Raw genomic sequence first — 12,586 nt, forward strand, 5'->3', positions numbered from 1 at the left:
GGCTATCGACCCAATCGGTCTTTCTGCCCTGATGTAATATTTATGTGCGTGTTTCGTAAAAATAGTTCTGTTTTATTCATATTTCTGCGGCAGCAGCATTTATCTTCGTACGTTCTTCTTGCAATATTGTTTAGTAGTTTAAGCCTACAAGTTATTCAAATCAAAATATTTCTGCCTGTAAACCCGATTTGATGTGATCACTTTTTAAATTTTATGTTCAAAGTTGCTAAAACATTCATTTGATAAGAGTTTGAACATGCTTGAAGTCGAAAGACACACTTAGCGATGATTATCTTTGCTAATTTGCTTCTAAAAATTTTTATCACACGAAGTTCAACAACAAATCGCAAATGCTATTAACAATTAAAAAAAAAAAAAACCTTATCTCGTGTTACATTTTTCTCGAGAACGTAAACTATTTTCATTTTTTATAAAAATTATTTGGATACGTTTTTCTGAATTATTTCCTTAATTTTTTAAAAGTTAAGCGCCATTATTATACTTTTACTAAATTTTTGTACTGTATTTGAATTCTGATTTAAATATCTCTCTGACCAGAACTATGGGAATATCTACTTACATTTTTGGGAAACTATGGGACTATTTACTTTTAAAACATAATTTGTCTTCCTTTCCTCAATTTGTTCTTTTATAAGATAATGAATCAAACACAAAAGGGTTGTGCTTAAAATATAAAATCTCGGTTGCAATTCAAAAATCAGTTTTATGTAGAAGTAAAAAAAAATGTTCTTATCTTAAGCTTAACCTTAACATTAACTTGTATGTAGATTATTGTATAATTTTTGAGAAATTAAGCTGGTTTTCCAACGCCTTGAAATGAAAAGGGAAACTGATAAAACCCAGAAGAGTTTTGATAAAATCGATACAAATATCGATTTTATCATGTTATTCAAAAATAATAGTCATACGATCTATAAATATGCAATAAAAGTGTAGTTAGCGCACTTCAGTTAGAGTCCACACCAATTAATCAAAACCTGGTTTTAAAGCCAATAATTTAAAAATAATAGAGAACGCGCTCGCAAATGCTACATATTTTAACTTTTGATGCCATACTCGTACATTGCTTAGGAGAGCAAAAACTGTAAATTCTATTACTATAAGGTCCTAGAGATCGCAAATTTAATAAAATGGTAAATCATACGCTTGATATTAACAATCTGAGCAATATATTAATTTATAAAAGATGATATAGAGAAACTATAAAAATAAAATTAGAAAATACCGAGAAAAACTATATAGACAAAAACATAATTAAAAATGGGAATATGAAAAAAGCTAATAATATTAAGCAGTAAATTAAGCATATGGAGTAAGCAGGGAAATACGCAAGACGCAGTTGGCAGTATGGGAGTCCCAAGAAATTGAAATGGAAATAAAAATCGTAGAAAATAAAAATTAACCATGAAAAAAATTAAAAGGTCTAGGCACTTGCAACAGAAGCAAAGATTGATAAGGTTTGGAGCTATAATAGAAAAATAGACAACAAAGGCAACCGGTTTCACCAAGAGAATAGTAGGTGGTAAGAAAGTGGACATTTAGGTACTCACAGAACAAGGAAAATTTACAAAACGTTGAACAGAATGCAATCTAGAATTCTTTGCAACGCAAAAAAGCAATGAGTGGCTGGAGCAAATACTACTGCAGATCATATATTTTATGTAAAACAAAGCACATAATAAAAGAAATAGAAAAATTCCCAATTTTCAAAGAATCAGGGAAAATAACATGACTTGTTTTAAAAGGATGATATATAAAGGGATATACTATAAGAATGAGAAAAGTATTTGAAAGTAATATTAGAACACATACAATACGATCTCCGATCATATAAATGGAAATAAATTCATATCTTTGGCAGCAAAAATACCTGATGATATTTAACCGAAACGTATGCACCTAATAATCGCTGTGAAAGTTGCCTTTTAAATGAGCGAATATCCTGGAATTTCGCACACTCTTAAGAAAATGATTACTACTTACCTAATGGAAGCAGAAAAATGCCGATTAGCATCATCCAGGATCGTGTGTCAATTGCTCCTTCGGGAAATGTTCCAATCATTAGATCTCCGCAAACCACCACGTAAAGAATGCAGGTCATTAGCAGTTCTATTATTTGAGCAATGCTTACTATTTTAGCACCATAATTTTTGCCGAAGCACTCTTTGGCAATGGCCACGTAAGAGTCTCTCACACGTATCCGTCTAAAAAAATATTTGAAAAATTAAACTTTTTAAAACTTTAATTTCCTTTGGGTTAAAGAACTTTATGTTCTAACCTTCCAGTTTGCAAGTCAATTTCATAAAGGCAATCTACTAGTATTTTTCCGGTATAGCAGCAAATTTGAGCCACGAGAATCATGGCTGCGATTGCCCAATACCCTCCAATTTGTACTGCAAATGGAAGGGATACAATAAACATTCCCTAAAAATTTAATTAAAAAAAAACAAGTGGGAAATTGTATATTTCGTTTTTTCCATATGCTCACTTGAATAGCGTTGGTCACATTCCAAGCGGCTTGATATTCGTTAATTTTTACATCACTTTTTCCTTCAACAAAATCGCTTCCTTCTGAGAAATCCACTGATGACATTTTGCTTGACTGCTTGATGATTCCTCCTTGGGCATTATTGAAATCACTCTCCTAATAAGAAGATAATTCAGTTTAGATTATTCATTATAAATGGTGTTTGAGAGCAACTAAAAAATAAGGAAATATTGGGAACAGAGCATATTAAACATATTCAAGAAGATGCTATGTGCCAATCAATATAAAAGAATTGCCGAATTTGTTTCTTTTTCAATATAGAATTACGAAAATTTTTGTTGCTGTGATTCAATAAAAAACGAACTCCAGTGTTTTGTTGATCAAATGTCCAAATGCTTAATCCATTAATTTTTATTATTTTGTTTTTAGTCACTAAACATATCTGACAAATAAAGCGGGATATGAAAATTAGCGCAAAATAGTAAAATAAAACCTGAGATAATTGTAAAATTGCAAACTTATGTTAGGTTTTTTAAACGTTAATCCGCGTGTTTGAAAAATACAATTTAGCACTAATATATATATTCTTAAATTTGTGCAGTAAACGTACGAAATAAAGACATCTCGTGTATACATAAGTATATGGATTCGTTGCTGTTTTTCAGTTGTGATATTCTGTACATTAATAGAGTTGTGTTGCTTTTAACTTTGTTCATTTTTCCCAGACTGGCTGGGAATGGGTTACGTTTTTTCTTTAATTGCGACTTCAAAAATATTCTCATCTCGGTTATTTCAAACTCTCTTTTAGATCTTTTAAACAGACTAGAATACATGAAACAGCTGAAATTCTGACATTGATTTGTTAAATAGTCTTCGAGGCAAGGAAGTTGAACATTTTCAAGCATAAACTCAATGAATCAATACGACTTTTCAAATATATATTTTAGTAGGAAATTATGATAATTTTTTGCAAGAAAAATATAGCTATAGAGTGACGATACTTTGCGAAAATAAATTTATATAATACATAGCTTGAAACAGTATTAAACAATCAGACAATTAGGAAAACCACTGACCAAATCAACCTCATTGGGAAGCACTGAATACCTATGAATGAAGTTATTTGAATTTTACCGATAAAATGTACAAACAAAGTACAAATGAACAAAACTATTGAGTTTCCTCTCAATTAAGAAATATCCCCTTTTATTTGCAGCATTCCGCTTAAAATAATTTTGATTTGGGCAAAATATAATTTAGTTCAATCCAAATTATGTGAGATGAAACACTACATTGTTCTCAAACGTTATTTGAAGCTTTTGATCGAAATTTAACCAGGTTTTTTCCTATTTCCAAACAGATTGTATTTAAAAATAATTATCTAATCGTCAATTTTAATTTTCTATCAATTTCAAACAGAATATTTTAAGCATTGTAAATAAATAAAACAAGTAACTGGAGTTAGCATAAATAAAACAAGGCTCTTTGCTCGTTTGCTCACCTGTTGAAATCCTCCAGGTTCTCCAGCCTCCATTTGATTTTGCAAAAAGGGGTTGTTGGGATTTGAAGAACCAAAGGGATTGGTGCTGGATTGCATGTTTGACATTTCGTGGTGTTCATTGATGGTGCCTCCGTGTGTTGTGTGGTTTTGGTTCGGGAGCTGAGCGAAATGCACCTGAAGGAGTTGAATTACATAAAATAGGTTCATTCACTTGTTGCCATATCAAGATTTTGCGGTAAAATTAAGATTTTTTGAAAACATGCGGATACTTACTCGCTCCCCATGTCCATGTCCATGTCCTATCTGGCTAGGCCTCTCAGCGGGAGTAGAAGAGGGCAAAATTTGCCTTTTTATCTGACTAGCAACGTTTACGGCTGCACTCAGAGGCGGCAACTTAATACCCCCAAAACGATTCATTTTCCTTCAGAGTAACACCAATCTAGCCACTTATTGCAACTTTTCAATAGAAATTTAGTATTTTTTATTCACAACTTTCAGAGATCAATATCAGGTTTCTTCATGCGATTTTCCCTTTTCGACTGCTGATTAATCCAAACAACCCCCTTTCGGACTGTATCCTATCAGTTCAGTACTTCCCTGTGCAACCGAGTTTAACTAAAACACATTTTCCGTATAAACTTACTTGATTTGTTTAAACGTGGATTTTCATCTTGGAGGATGCCTGGATAAAACCGAGCGATTCTGGATGATCAAATACGCTTGTGCCGCACAGAGATGGAATCAGGGGGTTGATATCGATTAATTGGCCCCGATTCCTATAGGGCGGTATTTGAATAGGAAGGTTAGGAAGTGAAGAGTTTTGTGCTCGTTGTTGAGGTTTTGAGCAGGATGGGATTGAGAAAAATGTTGGTAAAATCAAAGTTGAGTTGTAACTAAAGTAAATTGACAGAGTATTAGTTAAGTATACTTTCAGCCGCATTGGATTAGAAGAAATTGTTAAAATAGAAATGCTAGCAAATGTAAAAAAATGGGCAACTAACGCAGCCCGAGGCATCTTGTATGTAGATTTTTCTAGCTAAAAGCAAGCTTGAGATTAATTTGCAAATCATTACGATTATATGGGGAACAAAACCTTAATGGCAGAAACCGAGTAACAGCTTCATATATTGTAAAAGCCGATACTTTGATCAATTTGAATTTTACGAACAATTTCCCTGTTTCCATATCTATAACATTTGGTTTAAGGATTGAGCTATTTGTAAGTAAAGTAAACTGAAGGAATTAAAACACATTTGCCGGAAAATATTAATGATTTGAGCTGCAACCTAAACAACACATTTTTTGGACTTTTTTTCTAAATTGAAAAACAGTCGTTACGGTTTAAGATTGCTTACATCAATACTTTCAAGAGTAACTCACTACATTGCTAGATGGCACCTTCTCTTAACACATATCTATTTTCTTTTTGGGTTCTATAAAAACATTAATTTGCAGAGTTCGTTGGTAAATTGACTTAAACATGAAGTAATTTTTAGCAGTGTTTGTTAGCTTTGTTAAGTAAAGTATAATTCGATAGATACAAATATTTATGGTGACTTCAAGATTTCTTATACTTACCTGGAAAAACTTGAGTGCACTCAGAACACATGATCATACATTTTTTAATTACAACGAAATCTAATTATGAAAAACTGATACAATACCATCCGAGAATTCGGGATAGATTTTCATGTGAAGAAAAGAAAACGCATTTTGTATAGCCTTAATTAATTTATTAAATATTTTAGTTTTGCGTAATATGTGATTTGAGACAGTTAATAATCGATTTTTGTAAATCGGCGTGAACTGTTTGAACTTGATTTGTGGAACAAAATATGTATATATATTTTTTTAAATACATCAATATTTCGATATTATGCGATCGTTTGAAGTGACCTTTCTGGTAATACAATCGCATCTCTCAGAAGCATTGTTAGTAATTTCAAAGCTTATCTGATACACATGCACATAGTTGTAATAAAACGTCCCTCAAAAATGCTTCATGTTTATTTTCCGCACTCAAAAGCCGAAATAACAGATTTTTGCTTTAAATTCAAGACATTTTCCGAAGATAAAACATTTGATTGTTGAAACGTGATATATTGTTTCTAGAGACAGTTTCAAATTGCAAATAATTGCAAAATTTAACTCAACGGATTTTTTTCTATATTTCATTATTTTCTGAATATAAAATAGAAAAATGTTCTATATGCCATTTTGAGAACATACAAACTTGTATTTTTAAGGGTTTTAGAAGTCTATTCTGTACTCGTCTCGCTAAACGGCGAATACCTCTAAAGTCAAATCTTTAGAACCCCGTTTCAAAACATTTTATGAAATGGTATTTCTCGTTCTACATCTTCCGCTTTCTTAGAGAGACATATTTTAGCTGTAACTCTAAAAATAACCAACCAAAGCATTGGCATACAAAAATAAAATGTCTGTACAATAATTAATACCTGTCGCTTTCTCCCAGAACAACAGAACTGCAACAGGAGTTCATAGCACGTTTCAAGAAGCTCTTAACTTCAAGAAAGTGCAAACATTTTTAAAGCGAAAAAACAATGAGGAATAGAATTTAACCAAATTTAACTACCAAAAACCATTCCGGCCAGTGAAAAAATGTAACTACCCCATTTAATTTTATTCAATTTAAATCTTATTTAGCTTTTACAATTTTGAATCGATTCAGATAATTTTTTTTTAAATCTTGGGTATTTTCAACTGAACCAAAAAGTTGGAAATACCATAAATATCCAAAAAGTAGGATTTGAGTGAAGCCAAGAGATGTTTTTTTTACCTTAAATCCCTTATACTAGAGAATAAAAGCACAATGCTATATAATTACACACGATTGTTAAATTTCAGGTTTGCTTAACATTCCGTTTTTTCATTCATGACGATACAACAACTCTGAAAGCAGTTACAATTTTTTAACAACATTATGTACTTCACCACTAACATATATTTAAATTGCACCATATTGAGCGTGTTCGATTTTTTGACCCAGGAGTTTATTTTTGTATCAAATTACTGTACTCGCAAAAGTAACAGAACTGGGAACTTAATGCATTGTCCATTGTTCTGGATTTTTGGCAAATTTTCTCGTTTGATTAGATTGGGGCACCCCATTATGGTATTTAATATTTCTATGTTCACATTCATATGACAATTACATTATATTCCAGCCTCGTGTGCATTAAGGCTTGCCACAAAGCTCGATTTTTCAAATACATGAATGAATTTGTGCAAATTTGCAGCTTATGTATGTCATATGAACGTGAGTTCCCGACAAATATTGCGTTATATTTTAATGTTCAAACTACTGTGCCTTGACGCATTTCTATTGAAATATAAATAATAGTAGCAGTTGGACAAATGTGGTCCAATCATTATCAATGGGTTGTTTGCAACATTTTTCTGATCAATTGAGAAATTTCTCGTCTTTATTCTAGTTTATTAGTCTTGTAGGATCTTTGAATTTTCATCTAGATGATCATATTTGAAACACTGTTTGCGAAAAATTGCACAGAGCTAAAAAGATAAAATCAAAAAGAAGTTTGTAAAAGAAACCTACTATCGGTATTCCTTGCCGTAAAGATCAAATAAGTAAAAAAATATTCCAAGTCCCCGAGGCACTCCAGTAAACAGAAAAACATACTCTGAAGTATTTTCTCGGTTTTATTCCGTTAATACGGAAAATACTTTCCTATTCTATTATAGAAACTTATTGAATCTTTGTGAAAGATAGGCTTTGCTAAACGAATTGTTTAGATGCCAAAATTGGTTTTTCTTTCAATTTTTGTTCTTGCAGGTGTTTTTTAATCGGATTAACTGTGATTTGAGTGGTGTCTCTATTAGCTAGAAAATCTGTTTTAAATCTTCCTTAAAAACTTAAGAGCCTTTTTCCTTTGACAATTCTTCCTGAATAACTTCATTTAATGTAATTTCAAGCATATCCAAAAGAAAAACTGGCCTCATAAAGCACTTGATGTCGATTTTACTTCAATTAAAATTTTAAGTCCAATTCTAGTTTTATATAAACGATCTCGAAAGTTTTAAACCAAAATTCGGCGAAGTTTTAAAGTTAAAAAATACCAAAACAAATTGTCGAGAACGTCTTAAAAGCCTTTAAACTTCGTCGATTAGATCTGGAAGAATATAAATTTGGTTTAGCGGTTCAGGCTGCACTTTTGTTCGCGTAGCTGATTGTAGCCATAAGCGATATACATTTGTAATCGATCTTTAATATAAAAAAGCTGAAGGGGTTTTGGCATTAAGCTGATAATATAGGCAATATTTATTGATCTGTTCTAAAAGGGCAAATATCGGATTTTTACTTTCCTAAACTTCAAGAAATTCCCTTTCTGCGCTTTAGGTTGTTAAAACTTTTGAAAATCCGCGCAAAATTGCCTTCGCATTTTATCCTATTTTTATAAGCAACAACATACAATATCGATTTTTTGGAATGAAATAGGTGAGCGTAGGCCACGTACCAATTGACCTTTCTGTCCATGCTATTTCCAGTATAGAAATGCGTAATTACTTGATAGTAATTTAAAGGTTTTCTAATTCCCAATTAGAAATCGAGGGAACCGCAGAACGAAACGGGATTGTCTTGTGACAAGATTTGTGTAGGATAGTTTCTCTTGTATAAGATTCTTTCTCTCATAGAAGTTCTAAAGTCGTTCAGTTGTGGAGGTTGACTTTCCATTTTGTCTGTTGTTAAGACAAGTATTTAATGGTTTGGCGAAAACTTAGTAAATTCTAAAGTAGTTTTTTGCCATAAATGTTTGCTTGAAATTCAGTTTAATTCCAATATGCGCTTAATCATTATCCATAATGACGGTAGTTAATTGAGCCATTTTAACTCATCAATGTTATGAAAATCTTAATCTCCTGTATAATAACGATAATTAAAAATCTCGTTTAAATGGATAGAATATTGGCGAGTGACACGAATTGATAAATGACGATTATACGACGAAACCAATAGAGGGAAAAGGCGACATATTTTTTGTGTTCGTCGTTGTAAGGAAAATTTATCTTGTCAAAGAATGGACTTGAAAAATGGAGTTGCTCCCATTTTTATTATTTGGTTTCCTTGCGGCATACAAACACATATTCTTAAATCATACCAAGGCCTTTAACACTTTTGAATGCAAGTTTTATGCAAACAATTCAGAATACCTCTACGAAAGTACGCTAAAAATAACGGTTTCATGTTGACTATAATATCTAAGGTGATTATTATTTCTGCTCCCGAAGCGAAATATTTTAATAAATTACAGAAGTTTTAGAGGTTTCGCCCATAAATCAAAAGTTGGTTTGATTTATTAGTCGATTTACAGCCTGATAAATAGAACTCAATCTAACTTAAGTTGTATAGGCACCTAAATATTTGGTAGAAAGCGAGTGCAATAAGAGACTGATTATAATTTTCCCTGATTTATTAAACAAAATATATGACCATTTATATACAGCTGAATATTAAACACCACATTTAATAGCAATAATGCAGATTTTTCTCAGTAATATAAGTATGTTTTACAATTTATTATCTAACGAATTGCAAAAGAAGCTAGAAATCAGTAAAGTCTTTGTAACATTTAGAAATCAATATACATTCAGATAGTTTATTGACGCATATTATTGGCCTACTTACAATATTTATATGGGATGTATGTATGAACATGGAAAATGTTCCAAGAAACAGTGGCTTAATACTAACATTCGTTTAATTATTTTATAAAATTATTCAAATTGCAAGAATTGAAACCTCAGATAACTGAACTTCTTCTGAATTTTTAATTCTTCATATTCTCGCTTAAATTTAAAACTTATATGTAGTTAATTATAAAACACAATGCTATAATAGTCACTAATAAATTTCTATTTGCACAGTTTGTTACATGATATATTTCAAAGTAAAGTAGTTTTATTATTTAGCAAACAAATACTTTTAATGCTCTGTAAACTTTATAAATCAATAGTGTGATAAAAATATTATAACAATTACTATGTACATGTTGATGCATGAATTATAATATACTTGAAACTAGTTCCGTTTATAAAAAGTTTAAAATTACAAAAGTCGCATATTTTAGTTTTATAAAAAAGGAACTTTTTTACCATGATTAATTGGAAACTAAGTCAACTTAATCAAAGAACCTTTAAATGACCACTGATCACTTCCTACACAATTTGAAATTTTGAAAACTTATTGAATAAAATCTAATACTAATTTAATTTCGGAAGCTTCCCCTGGATAATTTTCTGCTATTTACACTGTATACACCACTCTGTGATTCGAACACTCTGACTAATAAAATTTTGATTTTTTTAACTGGATAAATTCACTGTTATCTACACCGCACAAGTCCTGGTTTTTTGAGAGGACTGTCTCCTGCTGATTCCAAAGTCGTTGGGAGGATTAAGTAAAGGTAAAGCTTTGTTGGCTGGAACTTGAAATCCTGAACCTGAACTGTCGGCCGCCCACTAAAAAACGTTTAATTTTAAATGTGTTCCAGTTACATGAATTAACGTTGTAAAACATTCAAGTTACTCAACGGGGAATTATTAAATAATTAACAATTCCATTCCTTAAGCACTAAGCCAAGCCACATTTAGAAGAAGACAATTTATAAAATATTTTCAGTTTGTTAGTGTCAAAAGTTTATTTTGGATCGCTTTAAATCGGGCTCGGAAATATATTATAAGAATTGAGTGCAAGAATCTTCTCTAAAACGACTTAATAAATTTACGTACATGGTTCATGGGGTTGTGTTTCTTCCTCCTACATCGAATTTTAAATTTCAACAGGCTCTTGATTGAATTTCTGAAATTCCTGGACAGAGCACAGTAAATAATCGGGTTTAATGCTGAATTTGAGTGGCCCAGCAATAAGAGATATACGTTAACGGACTCTGCTTCTGTATGGCCTGTTATGTTCATTACCAAGTTCATGATGTGGTAAGGCAGCCAACAAGCAGCAAATACCACAGCTAGCAAAAGTAAGATGCATGCGACTCTCTTTCTGGATCTCATCACTCGATTTCTCTGGAAATAAAAAAAAATCGCTGTCAGTAACAGTTTCAGTGTAACTTGTTCAAAGGAAATTAATTACTACTTTCAGTGCCATTTTCAATAGTTTCGCCCATCCAAAAATTTCAAGAGTTTCTTCTGGCAGGGGTATGATACCATATATCACAGGCTAGTAATTTTCTGGATAATATGATTCCGACGCTCTTAAGAGAAAAAGTCTGGAATAATGCCAATCTGGTCTGGAATGTCCAATATGTTTCTGCCAGCTGTTTAAGTTTGTGTATAACGCGTGTGGCATTAGCATAATGCCCTTTTTCACTTATGTGATAGTTCTTAAGCGTTGGTGTAAGTTTAATTTATTTCCGCTTTGTGCCATATTCTGCTTTTATGCAAGTTGCTTTAAATGCAGTAAAACATTGAATTCCTATTCATTTGGGTTAAAGACTTACTACTGTATGCATTCACAAATGCGAAAGCGATTTGTGGATCAGCTTCCAGTAGCAACTTTGATTATAAATTCGAATTCTCCTCTATATGAGAAACAGTGAACTGTACAGCAGTTAGTCTTATTTTATGAAAAATAATATTTTTTGTTAACAATAACAAAAACATTCTCACTTAAAAAAAAATCCTGTCATAATGCAACAGTTGATGCAAAGTAGTGCGGAATGGTTACAAAACATGTTTCAAACATGCATTAATTTACAGAGAATGATGATTCAATAGTGTTCTTCCACTTCACCACAAGTAAATTCAACGTACAGGATGGGCCAATGCAAAGTTTTCGCCCCGATTAAATTCAGTTGCTACCTAAAAACCTAAAAACCAAAAATGCCTTATTCTAGAACATGGAGAGAGGGTGGCAGTTTTTGTAAACTGTAGTCTGCAAATTAATCCGTGAGAAAAAAATTTAGTTGCTGATCTTTCGATAACCCCGTAATCTCTAAAAGTGGAGTTTAGAAGTTAAGGAACTCATGCTGCATAATACAATATCATATTTTTTTCTGAGTAATCATCATTTTTCCCAAGAACCTATATGTTATTCTGGGAACGATACTTTCTTGAAGGAAATTAAAATGCATCTGCTCGATTAAATTGCCTTGTAAAAAAATGGTTCAATTTATTACATTTCAAACGTGTAAATTCAGACTACCATACACAGAGAGAAATTGATATGAGTGTTGATTGTGTTTGGCCAAATACAATACCATTCTTTCTCTTTGAACGAAAGTGAATGAAAGATTCTAATCTGATAAATTCTAATCTAATGTTGTTATTTGCCACTTTTTGCAATCATAAAATTAGGCTAGGGCTTTGTGGTGAAAAATTTGGAACCTCTAAAGCTACCTCAGAGTGGAATGAAATTCTGTAAAAATCAACCATTTTCCGCGTTTTTTGCAATATTAATTGCTTCATTTGGCTATTCTTAAGGAAAACATCGCTTTTACAGAACTGTTACACCGTTTTTCAATAAAAATTATGAAAGCACTTTTTAGATTAAAGTTAAACGAATGTAAAACAATAGAAAAAAA

At 31.7% G+C, this 12,586-nt stretch overlaps 2 protein-coding genes and 1 long non-coding RNA gene across 3 annotated transcripts in view; 1 reads left to right on the forward strand and 2 right to left on the reverse strand.

The window, feature by feature from the left end:
• The window catches only part of LOC109545202 (orexin receptor type 2), a gene marked incomplete in the record, with an annotated part of 65,952 nt that overhangs the window by 50,122 nt on the left and 3,244 nt on the right, over positions 1–12,586 (forward strand).
• On the reverse strand, positions 1,921–4,715 carry LOC125504836 (vesicular inhibitory amino acid transporter-like). The gene is made up of 5 exons (XM_048667396.1): positions 4,284–4,715; positions 4,011–4,184; positions 2,510–2,665; positions 2,300–2,445; positions 1,921–2,225 (listed from the first exon to the last, which is right to left on the reverse strand). The coding sequence occupies exons 1-5, from the start codon at positions 4,425–4,427 to the stop codon at positions 1,997–1,999; spliced, it is 849 nt and encodes a 282-aa protein (XP_048523353.1). The 5' UTR covers positions 4,428–4,715; the 3' UTR covers positions 1,921–1,996.
• On the reverse strand, positions 9,443–11,070 carry LOC125504837. The gene is made up of 2 exons (XR_007281732.1): positions 10,779–11,070; positions 9,443–10,508 (listed from the first exon to the last, which is right to left on the reverse strand). It is a non-coding gene; the product is annotated as an uncharacterized LOC125504837 (long non-coding RNA).

The sequence above is a fragment of the Dendroctonus ponderosae genome, unplaced genomic scaffold, assembly GCF_020466585.1.
Source record: "Dendroctonus ponderosae isolate FM_Combo_2020 unplaced genomic scaffold, Dpon_F_20191213v2 Dpon_F_20191213_6, whole genome shotgun sequence".
Classification (NCBI taxonomy): Eukaryota; Metazoa; Arthropoda; class Insecta; order Coleoptera; family Curculionidae; genus Dendroctonus; species Dendroctonus ponderosae.

Excerpts from the sequence above, each read along its gene's own strand:
- LOC125504836 (XM_048667396.1), bottom strand. The coding sequence starts at position 4,427 with ATGAATCGTTTTGGGGGTATTAAGTTGCCGCCTCTGAGTGCAGCCGTA. Across the intron at positions 4,185-4,283 it reads GACATGGACATGGGGAGCGA|GTGCATTTCGCTCAGCTCCC; the intron begins GTAAGTATCCGC and ends CAACTCCTTCAG. Across the intron at positions 2,666-4,010 it reads AACCTGGAGGATTTCAACAG|GAGAGTGATTTCAATAATGC; the intron begins GTGAGCAAACGA and ends TCTTCTTATTAG.